The 15,924-nt window shown below is 41.5% G+C and overlaps 1 protein-coding gene across 1 annotated transcript in view; it reads right to left on the bottom strand.

Moving 5' to 3' along the window:
* The window catches only part of tns1a (tensin 1a), a gene marked incomplete at both ends in the record, with an annotated part of 239,012 nt that overhangs the window by 80,462 nt on the left and 142,626 nt on the right, over positions 1-15,924 (bottom strand). Inside the window, one exon of the mRNA XM_083634038.1 lies at positions 5,142-5,191. Coding sequence (XP_083490164.1) covers positions 5,142-5,191 — 50 coding nt within the window. The remainder of the gene's footprint in view (positions 1-5,141; positions 5,192-15,924) is intronic.

Consider the following 15,924-nt stretch of genomic DNA (forward strand, 5'->3'; position numbering starts at 1 on the left):
GACATTACATTGTGACTTATCATGAGTGTGTGCATGAGGATCAACAGATTGTGTAGTGTGAAACAACATTACATTGTGACTTATCATGAGTGTGCATGAGGATCGGCAGGTTGTGTAGTGTGAAACGACATTACATTGTGACTTATCATGAGTGTGTGCATGAGGATCAACAGATTGTGTAGTGTGAAACAACATTACATTGTGACTTATCATGAGTGTGCATGAGGATCAACAGGTTGTGTAGTGTGAAACGACATTACATTGTGACTTATCATGAGTGTGCATGAGGATCAACAGGTTGTGTAGTGTGAAACAGCATTACATTGTGACTTATCATGAGTGTGTGCATGAGGATCGGCAGGTTGTGTAGTGTGAAACGTCATTACATTGTGACTTATCATGAGTGTGTGCATGAGGATCAACAGATTGTGTAGTGTGAAACAACATTACATTGTGACTTATCATGAGTGTGCATGAGGATCGGCAGGATGTGTAGTGTGAAACGTCATTACATTGTGACTTATCATGAGTGTGCATGAGGATCGGCAGGTTGTGTAGTGTGAAACAACATTACATTGTGACTTATCATGAGTGTGTGCATGAGGATCGGCAGGTTGTGTAGTGTGAAACGTCATTACATTGTGACTTATCATGAGTGTGTGCATGAGGATCGGCAGGTTGTGTAGTGTAAAACTACATTACATTGTGACTTATCATGAGTGTGCATGAGGATCGGCAGGATGTGTAGTGTGAAACGTCATTACATTGTGACTTATCATGAGTGTGTGCATGAGGATCGGCAGGTTGTATAGTGTGAAACGTCATTACATTGTGACTTATCATGAGTGTGTGCATGAGGATCGGCAGGTTGTGTAGTGTGAAACAGCATTACATTGTGACTTATCATGAGTGTGTGCATGAGGATCGGCAGGTTGTGTAGTGTGAAACGTCATTACATTGTGACTTATCATGAGTGTGTGCATGAGGATCGGCAGGTTGTGTAGTGTGAAACAACATTACATTGTGACTTATCATGAGTGTGTGCATGAGGATCGGCAGGATGTGTAGTGTGAAACAACATTACATTATGACTTATCATGAGTGTGTGCATGAGGATCGGCAGGTTGTGTAGTGTGAAACGACATTACATTGTGACTTATCATGAGTGTGTGCATGAGGATCGGCAGGTTGTGTAGTGTGAAACGACATTACATTGTGACTTATCATGAGTGTGTGCATGAGGATCAACAGATTGTGTAGTGTGAAACAACATTACATTGTGACTTATCATGAGTGTGCATGAGGATCAACAGGTTGTGTAGTGTGAAACGACATTACATTGTGACTTATCATGAGTGTGCATGAGGATCAACAGGTTGTGTAGTGTGAAACAGCATTACATTGTGACTTATCATGAGTGTGTGCATGAGGATCGGCAGGTTGTGTAGTGTGAAACGTCATTACATTGTGACTTATCATGAGTGTGTGCATGAGGATCGGCAGGTTGTGTAGTGTGAAACAACATTATATTGTGACTTATCATGAGTGTGTGCATGAGGATCGGCAGGTTGTGTAGTGTGAAACTACATTACATTGTGACTTATCATGAGTGTGTGCATGAGGATCAACAGATTGTGTAGTGTGAAACGACATTACATTGTGACTTATCATGAGTGTGTGCATGAGGATCGGCAGGTTGTGTAGTGTGAAACTACATTACATTGTGACTTATCATGAGTGTGCATGAGGATCGGCAGGTTGTGTAGTGTGAAACGACATTACATTGTGACTTATCATGAGTGTGCATGAGGATCGGCAGGTTGTGTAGTGTGAAACTACATTACATTGTGACTTATCATGAGTGTGTGCATGAGGATCGGCAGGTTGTGTAGTGTGAAATGACATTACATTGTGACTTATCATGAGTGTGTGCATGAGGATCGGCAGGTTGTGTAGTGTGAAATGACATTACATTGTGACTTATCATGAGTGTGTGCATGAGGATCGGCAGGTTGTGTAGTGTGAAATGACATTACATTGTGACTTATCATGAGTGTGTGCATGAGGATCGGCAGGTTTTGTAGTGTGAAATGACATTACATTGTGACTTATCATGAGTGTGTGCATGAGGATCGGCAGGTTGTGTAGTGTGAAATGACATTACATTGTGACTTATCATGAGTGTGTGCATGAGGATCGGCAGGTTGTGTAGTGTGAAATGACATTACATTGTGACTTATCATGAGTGTGTGCATGAGGATCGGCAGGTTGTGTAGTGTGAAATGACATTACATTGTGACTTATCATGAGTGTGTGCATGAGGATCGGCAGGTTGTGTAGTGTGAAATGACATTACATTGTGACTTATCATGAGTGTGTGCATGAGGATCGGCAGGTTGTGTAGTGTGAAATGACATTACATTGTGACTTATCATGAGTGTGTGCATGAGGATCGGCAGGTTGTGTAGTGTGAAATGACATTACATTGTGACTTATCATGAGTGTGTGCATGAGGATCGGCAGGTTGTGTAGTGTGAAATGACATTACATTGTGACTTATCATGAGTGTGTGCATGAGGATCGGCAGGTTGTGTAGTGTGAAACAACATTACATTGTGACTTATCATGAGTGTGTGCATGAGGATCGGCAGGTTGTGTAGTGTGAAACTACATTACATTGTGACTTATCATGAGTGTGTGCATGAGGATCGGCAGGTTGTGTAGTGTGAAATGACATTACATTGTGACTTATCATGAGTGTGTGCATGAGGATCGGCAGGTTGTGTAGTGTGAAACAACATTACATTGTGACTTATCATGAGTGTGTGCATGAGGATCGGCAGGTTGTGTAGTGTGAAACTACATTACATTGTGACTTATCATGAGTGTGTGCATGAGGATCGGCAGGTTGTGTAGTGTGAAACTACATTACATTGTGACTTATCATGAGTGTGTGCATGAGGATCGGCAGGTTGTGTAGTGTGAAACGAACGCTTGAGGAACAACACACAACATAGAGCAGGAGGGGCAAAGACTGAAATTAAGAGCTATATTCCAAAAGGTTGAGTTCAGAAAACAATCATTACTTGATGTCCATCATTCTATGTGAAACAATATAGGATCCAGTTTGTAAGTACCGTAAATTCCGGACTATAAGGCGCACCGGTGTATAAGCCGCACCTGCAGAGTTGACTGTTTTTTACATATATAAGCCGCACCGGTCTATAAGCCGCGGGTGTTTTGATGTTTAATTACCATATGTAAGGCTTCGTGCACAGAGGGGATTGTCGGGAAAGAGATGGCTGTTTGGGGAAGCTCCCATTTATTAACATTTCAACAAAACAAAAGTCAGGTCACTAATCCCCAGACAAAATCACACATTGTGAGATGCTTAAAAATCACCATCGGCGGGAGCTTTACTCCAGATGCTGTGCAGCCAAGAACACAAGTGAAATTCGTTCTCTCGTGACCTGTGGTTCTCAACGTGATGGACGATTCACCTTTCTTGTTAACAGTCCTAGTGAGAGGCAGGTCGAACGTCAAAGGCACTTCATCCATATTTATGATCTGCTCCGGTCCGATGGAATATTCCTTGATCTTTCTTTGTGTGAATTCGCCGAAGTTTGTAATTTTCTCCTGGTAGTCGGGAGGGAGTTGCTGACACAGTCGTCCGCGCCCTGACGGACAGTCCCTTTCGTCTCGGGTTTGTGCATGATCCTTTGCTGCTGCTGCTGTTGTTGTTCCTGTCTCGCTACTGTCTCAGACATGGCTTTCAGGCTCAATCGCCGCCATCGTCGTAACACAGCCAGTTCTCCATCTTTTGAAGCATGATGTTAGATTACAACGAGCTAGTTGTGTGGCTTAGCCTTCCAAAATGTTGCTGTTAGTTTTTTAGAATGTAATACATAGAATTGGGAATGTTACATTCAATTTCATTCAGACTGTCTTTCAGGCTCAATCGCTGCCTTTTTCCCCCCGGAGCGAGGGAGGAGGGAGGGTGTTTTACCGTAGTGGCTGAGAGAGAGTAGTGGCACAGTGCTCCAATCAGGTCGCGAGGCACATTTTTTGCAACATCATCCAATCAGGGTCTCGCTCTCATAATGTCTGTCTTGCTCTCGTTCTGCCTCATACCAACATCCATAGATTTTGAAGGTTCCCGAGTGGCCGTTTGCTGGAAAAATCCATAGATAAGCCGCACCGTTATATAAGCCGCAGGGGGCAAAAAAGGCCAAAAAACGGGAAAAAAGCCGCGGCTTATAGTCCGGAATTTACGGTAAGTATCAACAATTGATTTATGCAGGGGTTTTCAAAGTCTGAGACTGTGGGAAAGTGGGGGAAAACAGTAACATTCCCCAATACTACTATTATCGCTGAGCTATCTCTTTAACCAAGTCATCCATATTTAGGCTGTTCTATGTGATCTCTCCTTTTGATAACGAATGAAATATCTTTTCACTTCCATTCACTGAGCCTCCCCTGAAACTGTTTGGAGCCCCCCCCCCCTGTACCAGAACTCATTACCTTCGCCATGGAGGTTATGTTTTCCCTGCAGTTTGTTTGACTGTTAGCAGGATTAGGGAAAAACTACTGGCCCATTTTTTTTAATTGGTGGAAGGGTGTAGCATGGGCCAAGGAAGAACCCGTTACCTTTTGGAGTGGATCCGGATCGGGCTCACCAACAAGCCTCATGAACAAGCAATTGGCCTTGGCCGTACTGTAGGTCTGCACTCTCTGAGTGCCCGGCAAGTCTTCTGTTTCTCCCACCAATCCATTTGTAACACAAGGATTCTTTTTTTCACGTTGTCTTTCTCTTTTGAACAAGGACTCAAAGTAAGCTGAATGGTTTTTAACTGAGCTTAAAGAAATACTGTAGTGTAGATCATTTTTGTATGAAATTCAGGTCTTTGAAGTCACATGTCATTTGTGCTGGGAGGCAAATATTTGATGACTTAATCTATCGTATTTCTGTTTTGTAGTTTTATCCCACTGCTTTTCATGTGAAATAAGACTTGACACAAACAGCATAGCTTTCTGACCAGCTGGCCACTGTATTGTTTTGAACCAGACGAACAGAGACTATGCTGTTTGTGTGATGAAGTCAAGTGAGTGTACAATGCTGTGGTGTGACTGTTGTGTCTTACCGCGACTGCCTTCGTCTCGTCTCCACACTCTTGCAGGACCTCGTCGATCCCTGGACAGCGCACACGCATGCACACGCATGCACACACACACACACGCACGCACACGCACACACACACACACACACACACACACACACACACACACACACACACACACACACACACACACACACACACACACACACACACACACACACACACACAGAGAGAGAGAGAAAGTCATCATAAGGAAACTCCATCTGGTAATGATGATGAGGCCTCCATATGTTATTGCATTACAATCTGACATAAGCTATAACAGAAAAGTCAGATCACAGAACTGAAAGTGAAAATGTTTTTTGAGAGAGAGAGCGAGAGAAGACAAGAGACACAAGCCCCTCTTACACAGAAAGAAAGAGAGAGAGGCAGAGAGGGAGAGAGAGAGAGGGAGAGAGAGGGGAAGATGGAAGCACAAAGCTAAACAGTGTCAGTATGTTCTAGATCAGATCCTCCTGATAGAACTCCAACACACTCCTATATTAGCCTGTTCCGTATCTAGCTATTTACTGGGGAAGAGTGAAAAAAACTAAGCCAGGCTGTTTCACTGTGACAGTGCTGCCGAGGGAAAAAGCTGACTAAATATACTGTATAATCACCGCCTAACAGACTAAATATACTGGATAATCACCACCTAATAGACTAAATATACTGTATAATCACCCCCTAATAGACTAAATATACTGTATAATCACCGCCTACTCGACTAAATATACTGTATAATCACCCCCTAATAGACTAAATATACTGTATAATCACCCCCTAACAGACTAAATATACTGTATAATCACCGCCTAACAGACTAAATATACTGGATAATCAACACCTAATAGACTAAATATACTGGATAATCACCCCCTAATAGACTAAATATACTGGATAATCACCACCTAACAGACTAAATATACTGTATAATCACCCCCTAAAAGACTAAATATACTGGATAATCACTGCCTAACAGACTAAATATACTGTATAATCACCGCCTAATCGACTAAATATACTGTATAATCACCGCCTAACAGACTAAATATACTGTATAATCACTGCCTAATAGACTAAATATACTGTATAATCACCGCCTAATAGACTAAATATACTGTATAATCACCGCCTAATAGACTAAATATACTGTATAATCACCGCCTAATCGACTAAATATACTGGATAATCACTGCCTAATAGACTAAATATACTGTATAATCACCGCCTAATAGACTAAATATACTGTATAATCACCGCCTAATCGACTAAATATACTGGATAATCACCACCTAATAGACTAAATATACTGGATAATCACCCCTTAATAGACTAAATATACTGTATAATCACCGCCTAATAGACTAAATATACTGTATAATCACCGCCTAATAGACTAAATATACTGGATAATCACCACCTAATAGACTAAATATACTGGATAATCACCGCCTAATCGACTAAATATACTGGATAATCACCGCCTAATAGACTAAATATACTGGATAATCACCACCTAATAGACTAAATATAGTGGATAATCACCGCCTAACAGACTAAATATACTGTATAATCACCGCCTAATAGACTAAATATACTGGATAATCACCGCCTAATAGACTAAATATACTGGATAATCACCGCCTAACAGACTAAATATACTGTATAATCACCGCCTAACAGACTAAATATACTGGATAATCACCACCTAATAGACTAAATATACTGGATAATCACCACCTAATAGACTAAATATACTGGATAATCACCACCTAATAGACTAAATATACTGGATAATCACCGCCTAATAGACTAAATATACTGGATAATCACCGCCTAATAGACTAAATATACTGGATAATCACCGCCTAATCGACTAAATATACTGGATAATCACCGCCTAATAGACTAAATATACTGGATAATCACCGCCTAATAGACTAAATATACTGGATAATCACCGCCTAATAGACTAAATATACTGGATAATCACCGCCTAATAGACTAAATATACTGGATAATCACCGCCTAATAGACTAAATATACTGGATAATCACCGCCTAATCGACTAAATATACTGTATAATCACCACCTAATAGACTAAATATACTAGATAATCACCGCCTAATCGACTAAATATACTGGATAATCACCGCCTAATAGACTAAATATACTGGATAATCACCGCCTAATAGACTAAATATACTGGATAATCACTGCCTAATAGACTAAATATACTGGATAATCACCACCTAATAGACTAAATATACTGGATAATCACCGCCTAACAGACTAAATATACTGGATAATCACCGCCTAACAGACTAAATATACTGTATAATCACCGCCTAATAGACTAAATATACTGTATAATCACCGCCTAATCGACTAAATATACTGTATAATCACCGCCTAATAGACTAAATATACTGGATAATCACTGCCTAATAGACTAAATATACTGGATAATCACTCCCTAACATACTAAATATACTGGATAATCACTGCCTAATAGACTAAATATACTGGATAATCACTGCCTAATAGACTAAATAATTATACTGGATAATCACTGCCTAATAGACTAAATATACTGGATAATCACTGCCTGCCTAATAGACTAAATATACTGGATAATCACTGCCTAATCGACTAAATATACTGGATAATCACTGCCTAATCGACTAAATATACTGGATAATCACTGCCTAATCGACTAAATATACTGGATAATCACCACCTAATAGACTAAATATACTGGATAATCACCACCTAATAGACTAAATATACTGGATAATCACTGCCTAATAGACTAAATATACTGGATAATCACTGCCTAATCGACTAAATATACTGGATAATCACCACCTAATAGACTAAATATACTGGATAATCACTGCCTAATAGACTAAATATACTGGATAATCACTGCCTAATAGACTAAATATACTGGATAATCACTGCCTAATAGACTAAATATACTGGATAATCACCACCTAATAGACTAAATAATTATACTGGATAATCACTGCCTAATAGACTAAATATACTGTATAATCACCACCTAATAGACTAAATAATTATACTGGATAATCACTGCCTAATAGACTAAATATACTGGATAATCACTGCCTAATAGACTAAATATACTGGATAATCACCACCTAATAGACTAAATAATTATACTGGATAATCACTGCCTAATAGACTAAATATACTGTATAATCACCACCTAATAGACTAAATAATTATACTGGATAATCACTGCCTAATAGACTAAATATACTGGATAATCACCACCTAATAGACTAAATAATTATACTGGATAATCACTGCCTAATAGACTAAATATACTGGATAATCACCACCTAATAGACTAAATAATTATACTGGATAATCACTGCCTAATAGACTAAATATACTGGATAATCACTGCCTAATAGACTAAATATACTGGATAATCACCACCTAATAGACTAAATAATTATACTGGATAATCACCACCTAATAGACTAAATATACTGTATAATCACTGCCTAATAGACTAAATATACTGGATAATCACTGCCTAATAGACTAAATATACTGGATAATCACTGCCTGCCTAATAGACTAAATATACTGGATAATCACTGCCTAATAGACTAAATATACTGGATAATCAATGCCTAACAGATGCTAGAGAGTTGGCTGTTTGGTGGCCCAGAGGAAGAGCAGTGTCCTGTTAAAAGCAGGAGCTAACTGTAACTGGTCAAACGATTACCCGGCGATGCTCGAGAAGATGGCTCTCCAAACATGGTGTGAGGTTAAACCACAGGCTGTAAAAAAGATGGACGTGTGAGTGTGACATCATACATTTGTTTGTGGACTCCCGTTTGGAAGCCTCGGGTTTGGCATTTTGGCCGCTGCCATCTTGTTTTTTGGAGCTAGAAGTGATGTATTTGTAGCCATATTTGGAGAGGGGGCTTCCCAGAGCTGCAGCCCTGCCAGCTATTGGGTCCGTGATCAGTGAGCTGCGTGATCACTGGATAAGCGACCTGTCAATCATGTCCAAAAAGTATTTTTTTATTAGTCTATTTTATTCTAAACGGTTGCGTTATATATAAAATTCACCCTTGTGCAGTTGTCATGAAAGGTTAAATTAGCTATAGTGACTTTTTTTTTAACCTGGCTGTAAACCGTTTTTGGCACTTCCGCATTGGCATCAATGCGACCAACCGAAACTCCCCCCTCGGGTTAAACACACAACCCAAAGCTCTCCATGTTGCTGTAGAACTGTTTGACAAGAGATGACCCCCCCCCCCCACACACACACACACCTCCTCAAAGAGCCAGAATGGGAAACATAATTCACAGTGATTTGACAGGAACCAGATGCTAGCAGGACCAGGGACGCTGGTGTTTGCAAAATGAGACAGTCTGTTCACATGGGGGGCGTCGGGCGGGGGGTGTTACGGGACAATCTGTCGTGTTGAGGGAGTACAAACGCCACGCGGAATTCCGTGGGAAGTGAAAAACAGGCGCATCAGGAGAGGACTTTCTAATCCATGTACACCCACAGTTTTCACTTTGAACTGAAAATGAACCTGTGGCTGAGTGTTTTAATACAGCTAACCATCACCTGTAATTCATAGAAATACACGCACGCACGCATGCACGCACGCACACACACACACACACACACACACACACACACACACACACACACACACACACACACACAGCAGCAGCAGCAGGATACATGGAGTAATTGTTCAGCATGGAACTTAATATATGTGCCATCACACCGTTTAAACCCTACGTGACACTTTGCATATGCACAGCAAAAAGTTCAAACTAAGCAACTTTTGAGGATTTCCTGTGTGGGCATGGCCTACCTTGCTGTGCAGGTACCCAGTGCTCCGCCTCCAGGATGAACGCATAGAGGCAATGCGCCGCAGGATGGACATGCCCATCGGCATGGCTCTGATCAGGAACCCACACTCTCTTTTTAACTAATCATTTAACCTCAAACTTCCAGGCGAAACTTCTTCTGTAAGCAGATAAGAGTGTCCTGTATGTCCACTGCCATTTTATTTATCAATCAGGCAATCACTAAATAGATCTTCAGAGAAACTCCAGTCTGGTCCTTGTGATGGAGAAGACCTTACAGTCCACACTTCCAGTAGATGTGGGCCAAAGCTGCGTGCAATCAGAGATGATGTAACAAATCAAGACGGGTGTCTGTCTCTCCCTTCCCTCTCGATTGTCTTCTCCCATTCTGTGTACCGGTACTTTCTCTTGCTTACTCGTTCTCTTTCTCTCTCTGGCCGGCCCACTCTGTTCTCTGGAACTCCTCCTCCCTCAATCTCGTTATCTCTCGTTATTTCAGACTCTCCCACCTCCTTCTCCTTCCCGAGCCATGTGTTTGTGTTTCCTGCATGTATGTATCTATCTGCTTGTCTGTTGTGTGTGTGTGTGTGTGTGTGTGTGTGTGTGTGTGTGTGTGTGTGTGTGTGTGTGTGTGTGTGTGTGTGTGTGTGTGTGTGTGTGTGTGTGTGTGTGTGTGTGTGTGTGTGTGTGTGTGTGAGTGTGTGTGTATGTGTGTATGTGTGTGAAATTTGACCTTACATGCCTTTAACAACCTTATACTAGTCAGCTACATGCTGTAATCAGTTACGAATAGGGTTGGGTAAAAAAAAGAAAATACCATTAAAGTGACACTGATACCAACCAATACTTCATTCGATACCTTTTTTGTTTTTCTACTTGCTGAACTGTCAACTCCTTCACATACATTCCGCTCGACTTCACCACCACAGACTGGGTTGTAGCTGCTGCGGTAGTGGGCCAATCACACGTCACATTAAATCAAATAACGCTTGCGGTGATTGGCTGTGAGCAAAACCAAACAAATTGTAATTTCTTTCTAGATGTGTGTACAAAAAGGTTTGAATGCAGGTATCGGTTTACTGGGGACATTTCGATACTAATTGCAGTGGGTTATTTCAATCGATACCTTAAAACAGTGGTTCCCAACCACTGGGCCACAGACCATGCTGGTCCGCAAAGCATTAGCTGCTGGGCCACGAGGATGATTCAGCAGGGAGAGAAAAAAAAGGTGTGTGTGTGTGTGTGTGTGTGTGAGAGAGAGAGAGAGCTCGCTGGCGCGCATTAGAGAGAATCACCTTGGCTATTTGTGCGGTAATTACATGATTGGTCACATGGAAGGTCTGTGCGGTGCTGCCAGCCTGCACCTTTCCTCAGCCCTGTCACACGTCACACCCACAACACACTTGCACGCGAGGTCATCAGACATTGCAGCGAGCAAGCTTGAGAAATGTCACTTGAGTTTTTGTTTTCAAAAGACCTGACCTAATGAGGATGATAACACAGATACAGACCTGACCTAATGAGGATGATAACACAGATACAGACCTGACCTAATGAGGATGATAACACAGATACACTGTAAAAAAAAAAAAAAGATTTCAACTTGGATGAGTTGCTTGCAAATGAGGGTGGGCTGAGAAGTCAGCTTGACATAACATCATAACAGCATTCTGGATCAAAGTCCAGGCTGAATATCTTGAGATAGCCACAAAAGCACTGAAAACATTGCTTCTATTTCCAACATCCTCATCATATCATCTGTCCTCGATGCAGTGTTGGGCAAGTTACTCTGGAAAAGTAATTAGTAACTGATTACTCCTTAAAAAAGTAATACAAGTTACTTTACTTAAAGTGATGATGATCTGTCAACATTCCCTGGGCCGTCTGACTACGGTCAGAAGGCTTTGACCAGGTTAGAAAGTAACAAAGTGTACAACACTTACCCAAAGTGTATCTGTTAATCCAGTGAACTGTTACACCCAAGTCTACCTCACCCAGCGTCGCCTTCAATTTAGCCTCCATCCCCGCATATTCTCTCTCGAGGTAGCTAGCAAACGTCTTTCTCTGTGGCAGCTTGACATTGCTCTTCGTGGCTATTTTCTCTATGATGCATCAATATGAGGGCGAGTCAACAGTGCAAATAGGTAGCACAGTGTTTCCCATACATAAAGGAATTTGTGGCGGGCCGCCACAATAATATTTTGACCGCCACAATAAGATGTTGACCAAAAAAAAAAAATATATATATATATATATATATTTTTTATACAGTGCACCTGAACGCAACATGCAAGATATCCGCTGAATAAGTGCCCAATAAATGTTCATGTCATTCTGGCCAATACTTCTGTTTCATTTCAGTCTGGAATATGGAATATCTTTCAATAATCTATGATTTAGCTGCTAAATTGTCAAATACCGCCATCTGCTCGCTACCCAGGCACTTATGTATGTACTTAACCTAACTAACTTAACCTAACTAACTATCGGGTGTGCACAACACTGTCAGCCTAAACTCCGGCTGACACCCCAAAAACCTACAATCCGCTACAGAAAAATTTATATTGTTTGTTTATTAACTGGCCCCTCGCCTTCTATCATTTCACAAAAGTGGCAAAGCAAGTTGAGTATCCCTGACCTATAGGGAGAAATTTAGTTTGTCATTGTAAACCCACAGCACAGTAATGATGACATGTTCTTCATAGATCTAGCCTTTTAATTTTGCTCTTAAAGGAACACTCCGCCCATTTTCAACCAGCTTTGTATCATTAGAACATCAGATCAGATCAGTAGTATATCAGAAAACTGTAAACGGTTTTGAAGTCTGTCATTTCATTTGACAGTTATTGAGTGTTAAAGTGTGGACCAGTGACATCACTAACTCAAATGAATAACTCATTAACTCAAATCAACTCTCAATCTGTAAACGGTTTTGAAGTCATTCATCTAGTTTGACAGTTATTGAGAGTTGATTTGAGTTAATGAGTTATTAATTTGAGTTAGTGTGGACCAGTGATGTCACTGGTCCACACTTTAACACTCAATAACTGTCAAATTAAATGACAGACTTCAAAACAGTTTACAGTTTTCTGATATACTACTGATGTTCTAATGATACAAAGCTGGTTGAAAATGGGCAGAGTGTTCCTTTAAGCTTTCTCTAAGTATACCAAATTCATGCATTTTACTTTAAAATGTTTAAAAAAATCTCGCGGGGAGACATGCCCCCGCACCCCCCTAGGGGGTCTGCGGTCACCCACCACAAATACTCAAAATCCTGTGGGAAACACTGTAGCATCTGCCAAGCTGCTCCCACATAGTTTAATAATGTTCTTTGCCTCTTTGACTGAGACAAACTCAAAATAATGGCATGAATACCTCCAGCTTTTGAACGCGTATTCTCTCTGACCTGTCGGCGCGACAGGTCTACCTGAGTCCGTGAGGATTAGTTTTTCTTTTCTTCTCTTTTTACATAGTTTTCTATGTCACTGCATTCTGGCGGGCAATGATCTAATGCAGTAACACAGCATTACTTGGATTAGTAACTGTAATATAATTACTGTTTTGGAAATTGTAACGCCTTATATTACTTCGTTACTGAAAAAGTAACTAATTACAGTAATGCGCGGCATTACTACAGTAAGTAACGCGTTACTGCCCAACACTGCCTCGATGGGACTGGACTTGTTGCAGAAACCCAGGGCTCCCACAGTGTGGGAACGTGTAGTTACACACAGTGATCGTTGAGTTTCAATGTCTTTATATGTTCTTGCGAGGAAAATATGGGCTGTGCAGGCAATTTACAGTAATATCCAAAATGTATGAACAATGTGCTATGTGTTTAATGTCCATTAAATTCGATCATTTTTTTTTTTTTTTTTATACATAAGAGTCTATGAGAGTGTTTTGGCGCTGTTGGAATGTGTATTTTTCACGACTTAACGAGGGTAGGCTAACATTCCCTTGACTACCAGTTATTATGCTAAGCTAACTAGCAGGAGGGGCGCATCGCACTTGCTAATGCACGCACAGAGCAATCTGGGAACACAGAGTTGATCAGTCTGACGACTATGACTCTGGGACAGACGGTTGACATGTCGGGGTTTCCGCTGTATAGTGGATGTCCACACCAAGACTTACGCTTCCGTGCGCCGCGGTTATTGTTTACAGTCCAATTGATGATTTTGATTTTAGGTCCAGATGTCAGTTCGACTAATAATAATAATAAATAGCTGCATATGAGACATCGTTGGTCAGTAAACAATGACGGAAGGGGCGGGATGTCCGCTCTACAGCGGAAATAATATTAGTCGTCAGGCTTATAGACTCTGGGGGCTCTCTTTTCCCCCTGGCATTAAATATGCGTTTATGGCTGTGCGCAGCGCTATTAGTAGGCGTGGTCACACGCATTCCCTCATTTTTCCTTGATGCTAAAGCCAGAGTGCGGGGCGCTAACCATTTAACCACGCCTTTTTAAGTGTGCCATTGGTGATCTCCAGTAAAGTAATCACATTCTTCGCTTCCAAGCTCCGATCCACGGAGCGACTCCAGTCCGGTTGCGAAAAGCCCTAGAAGCAAAAATCATGTAAGTCAGGAGGGGATGAGAAGATGACTGGGAAAGATGTGAAAGAGAGAGTGAGAGAGAGCAAGAGAGGGGGAGAGAGAGTGAGAGAGAGAGAGGGAGTGAGAGAGAGAGGGGGGAGAGAGAGTGAGAGAGTACGAGTGAGACAAAGAGAGAGACAGAGAGAGAGAGAGAGAGAGAGAGAGAGGGAGAAGTCTATCAGACGAGCATGCAGACACAACAGAGTTGCTTTGGAAAGGCATGTCCGCAAAATAGGATAACGCCGTGGGTGCATCCCTGGTGCACTGAATAAGGCCTGGTTTTGAAAAGCGCTAAGCGCAAAATTAACGCCCGTTGAGAAGATCGCTTTAGGCTGGTATTTAAGGCCGAAACGCCCATTCTGGCCTATTCTGGCACTGCGCCACGCCTCTTCAGCGTAAAGCGCATTTTGGGGCGTAAAAACATGACGCTATGTTCCCGAGTCAGCGGTAGGCAGGTGTAAAGCATGTTTTTTGCGTTTAAGGACAGCTTAGCGCCTAAGGCCACTTTAAGGCCAGGGGAGAAATAGAGCCCTACGTGCTCAGATTGCACACACAGAAGAGAAGGACATCTATCTTCTCATCTTACTATCGGGAATATGGCAAATAGGCGAATCTCCTAAAATGTTGGCGTGTTCCTTTAAAGTATTGAGTAGCGATACCCAGTCCTAGTTACCAATGTATAAAATACGGACTGAAATGCATTATATCTCCTCTAAGTTTCCTCCTTGCTCTCCATTCTTCTCTCTGACAGTTTAAGCGAGGCAATAATAAAAATTTACAGCAGCTGAGCCAGTTCATCTCTCTCTCCCACATCGGTGTTTTTGATTTACTCGGTGTCTAGGGGTGTACGTGTGTGTCTGCTCTTCTCCCCCTCACTCTGTATCCTCTGCTGAGCCAGGAACTGTGTGTAAAACAGTTCCCAGCGTGTACACTTGGATGACCCCAACAGGCCCCACACTGACTCAATTATGGTCACGATGGGACGTTTTGACCCAAAACCACCATGGATGTATCCTATGGACTAACCAAATAAACATTCCATCACCACTTCCCCTCTCTATCCATGCACACACATGCACGCGCGCGCACGCACACACACACACACACACACACACGTATAGACGGAAAACCCCATATATAATGATTCCTACATTTATGCATGAAGGCAGAGGATGCCAGGATATCACAATCACAAATTAAGGCTTTTACTTTGAAGTTCAGCCAGTCTGCATGGATCTGACCAATGAACATCAGACCAATGAACATCTGACCATTTCATTGAAACAAGAAA

The sequence above is a fragment of the Poromitra crassiceps genome (assembly GCF_964638095.1).
Source record: "Poromitra crassiceps genome assembly, chromosome: 3".
NCBI lineage: Eukaryota > Metazoa > Chordata > Actinopteri > Beryciformes > Melamphaidae > Poromitra > Poromitra crassiceps.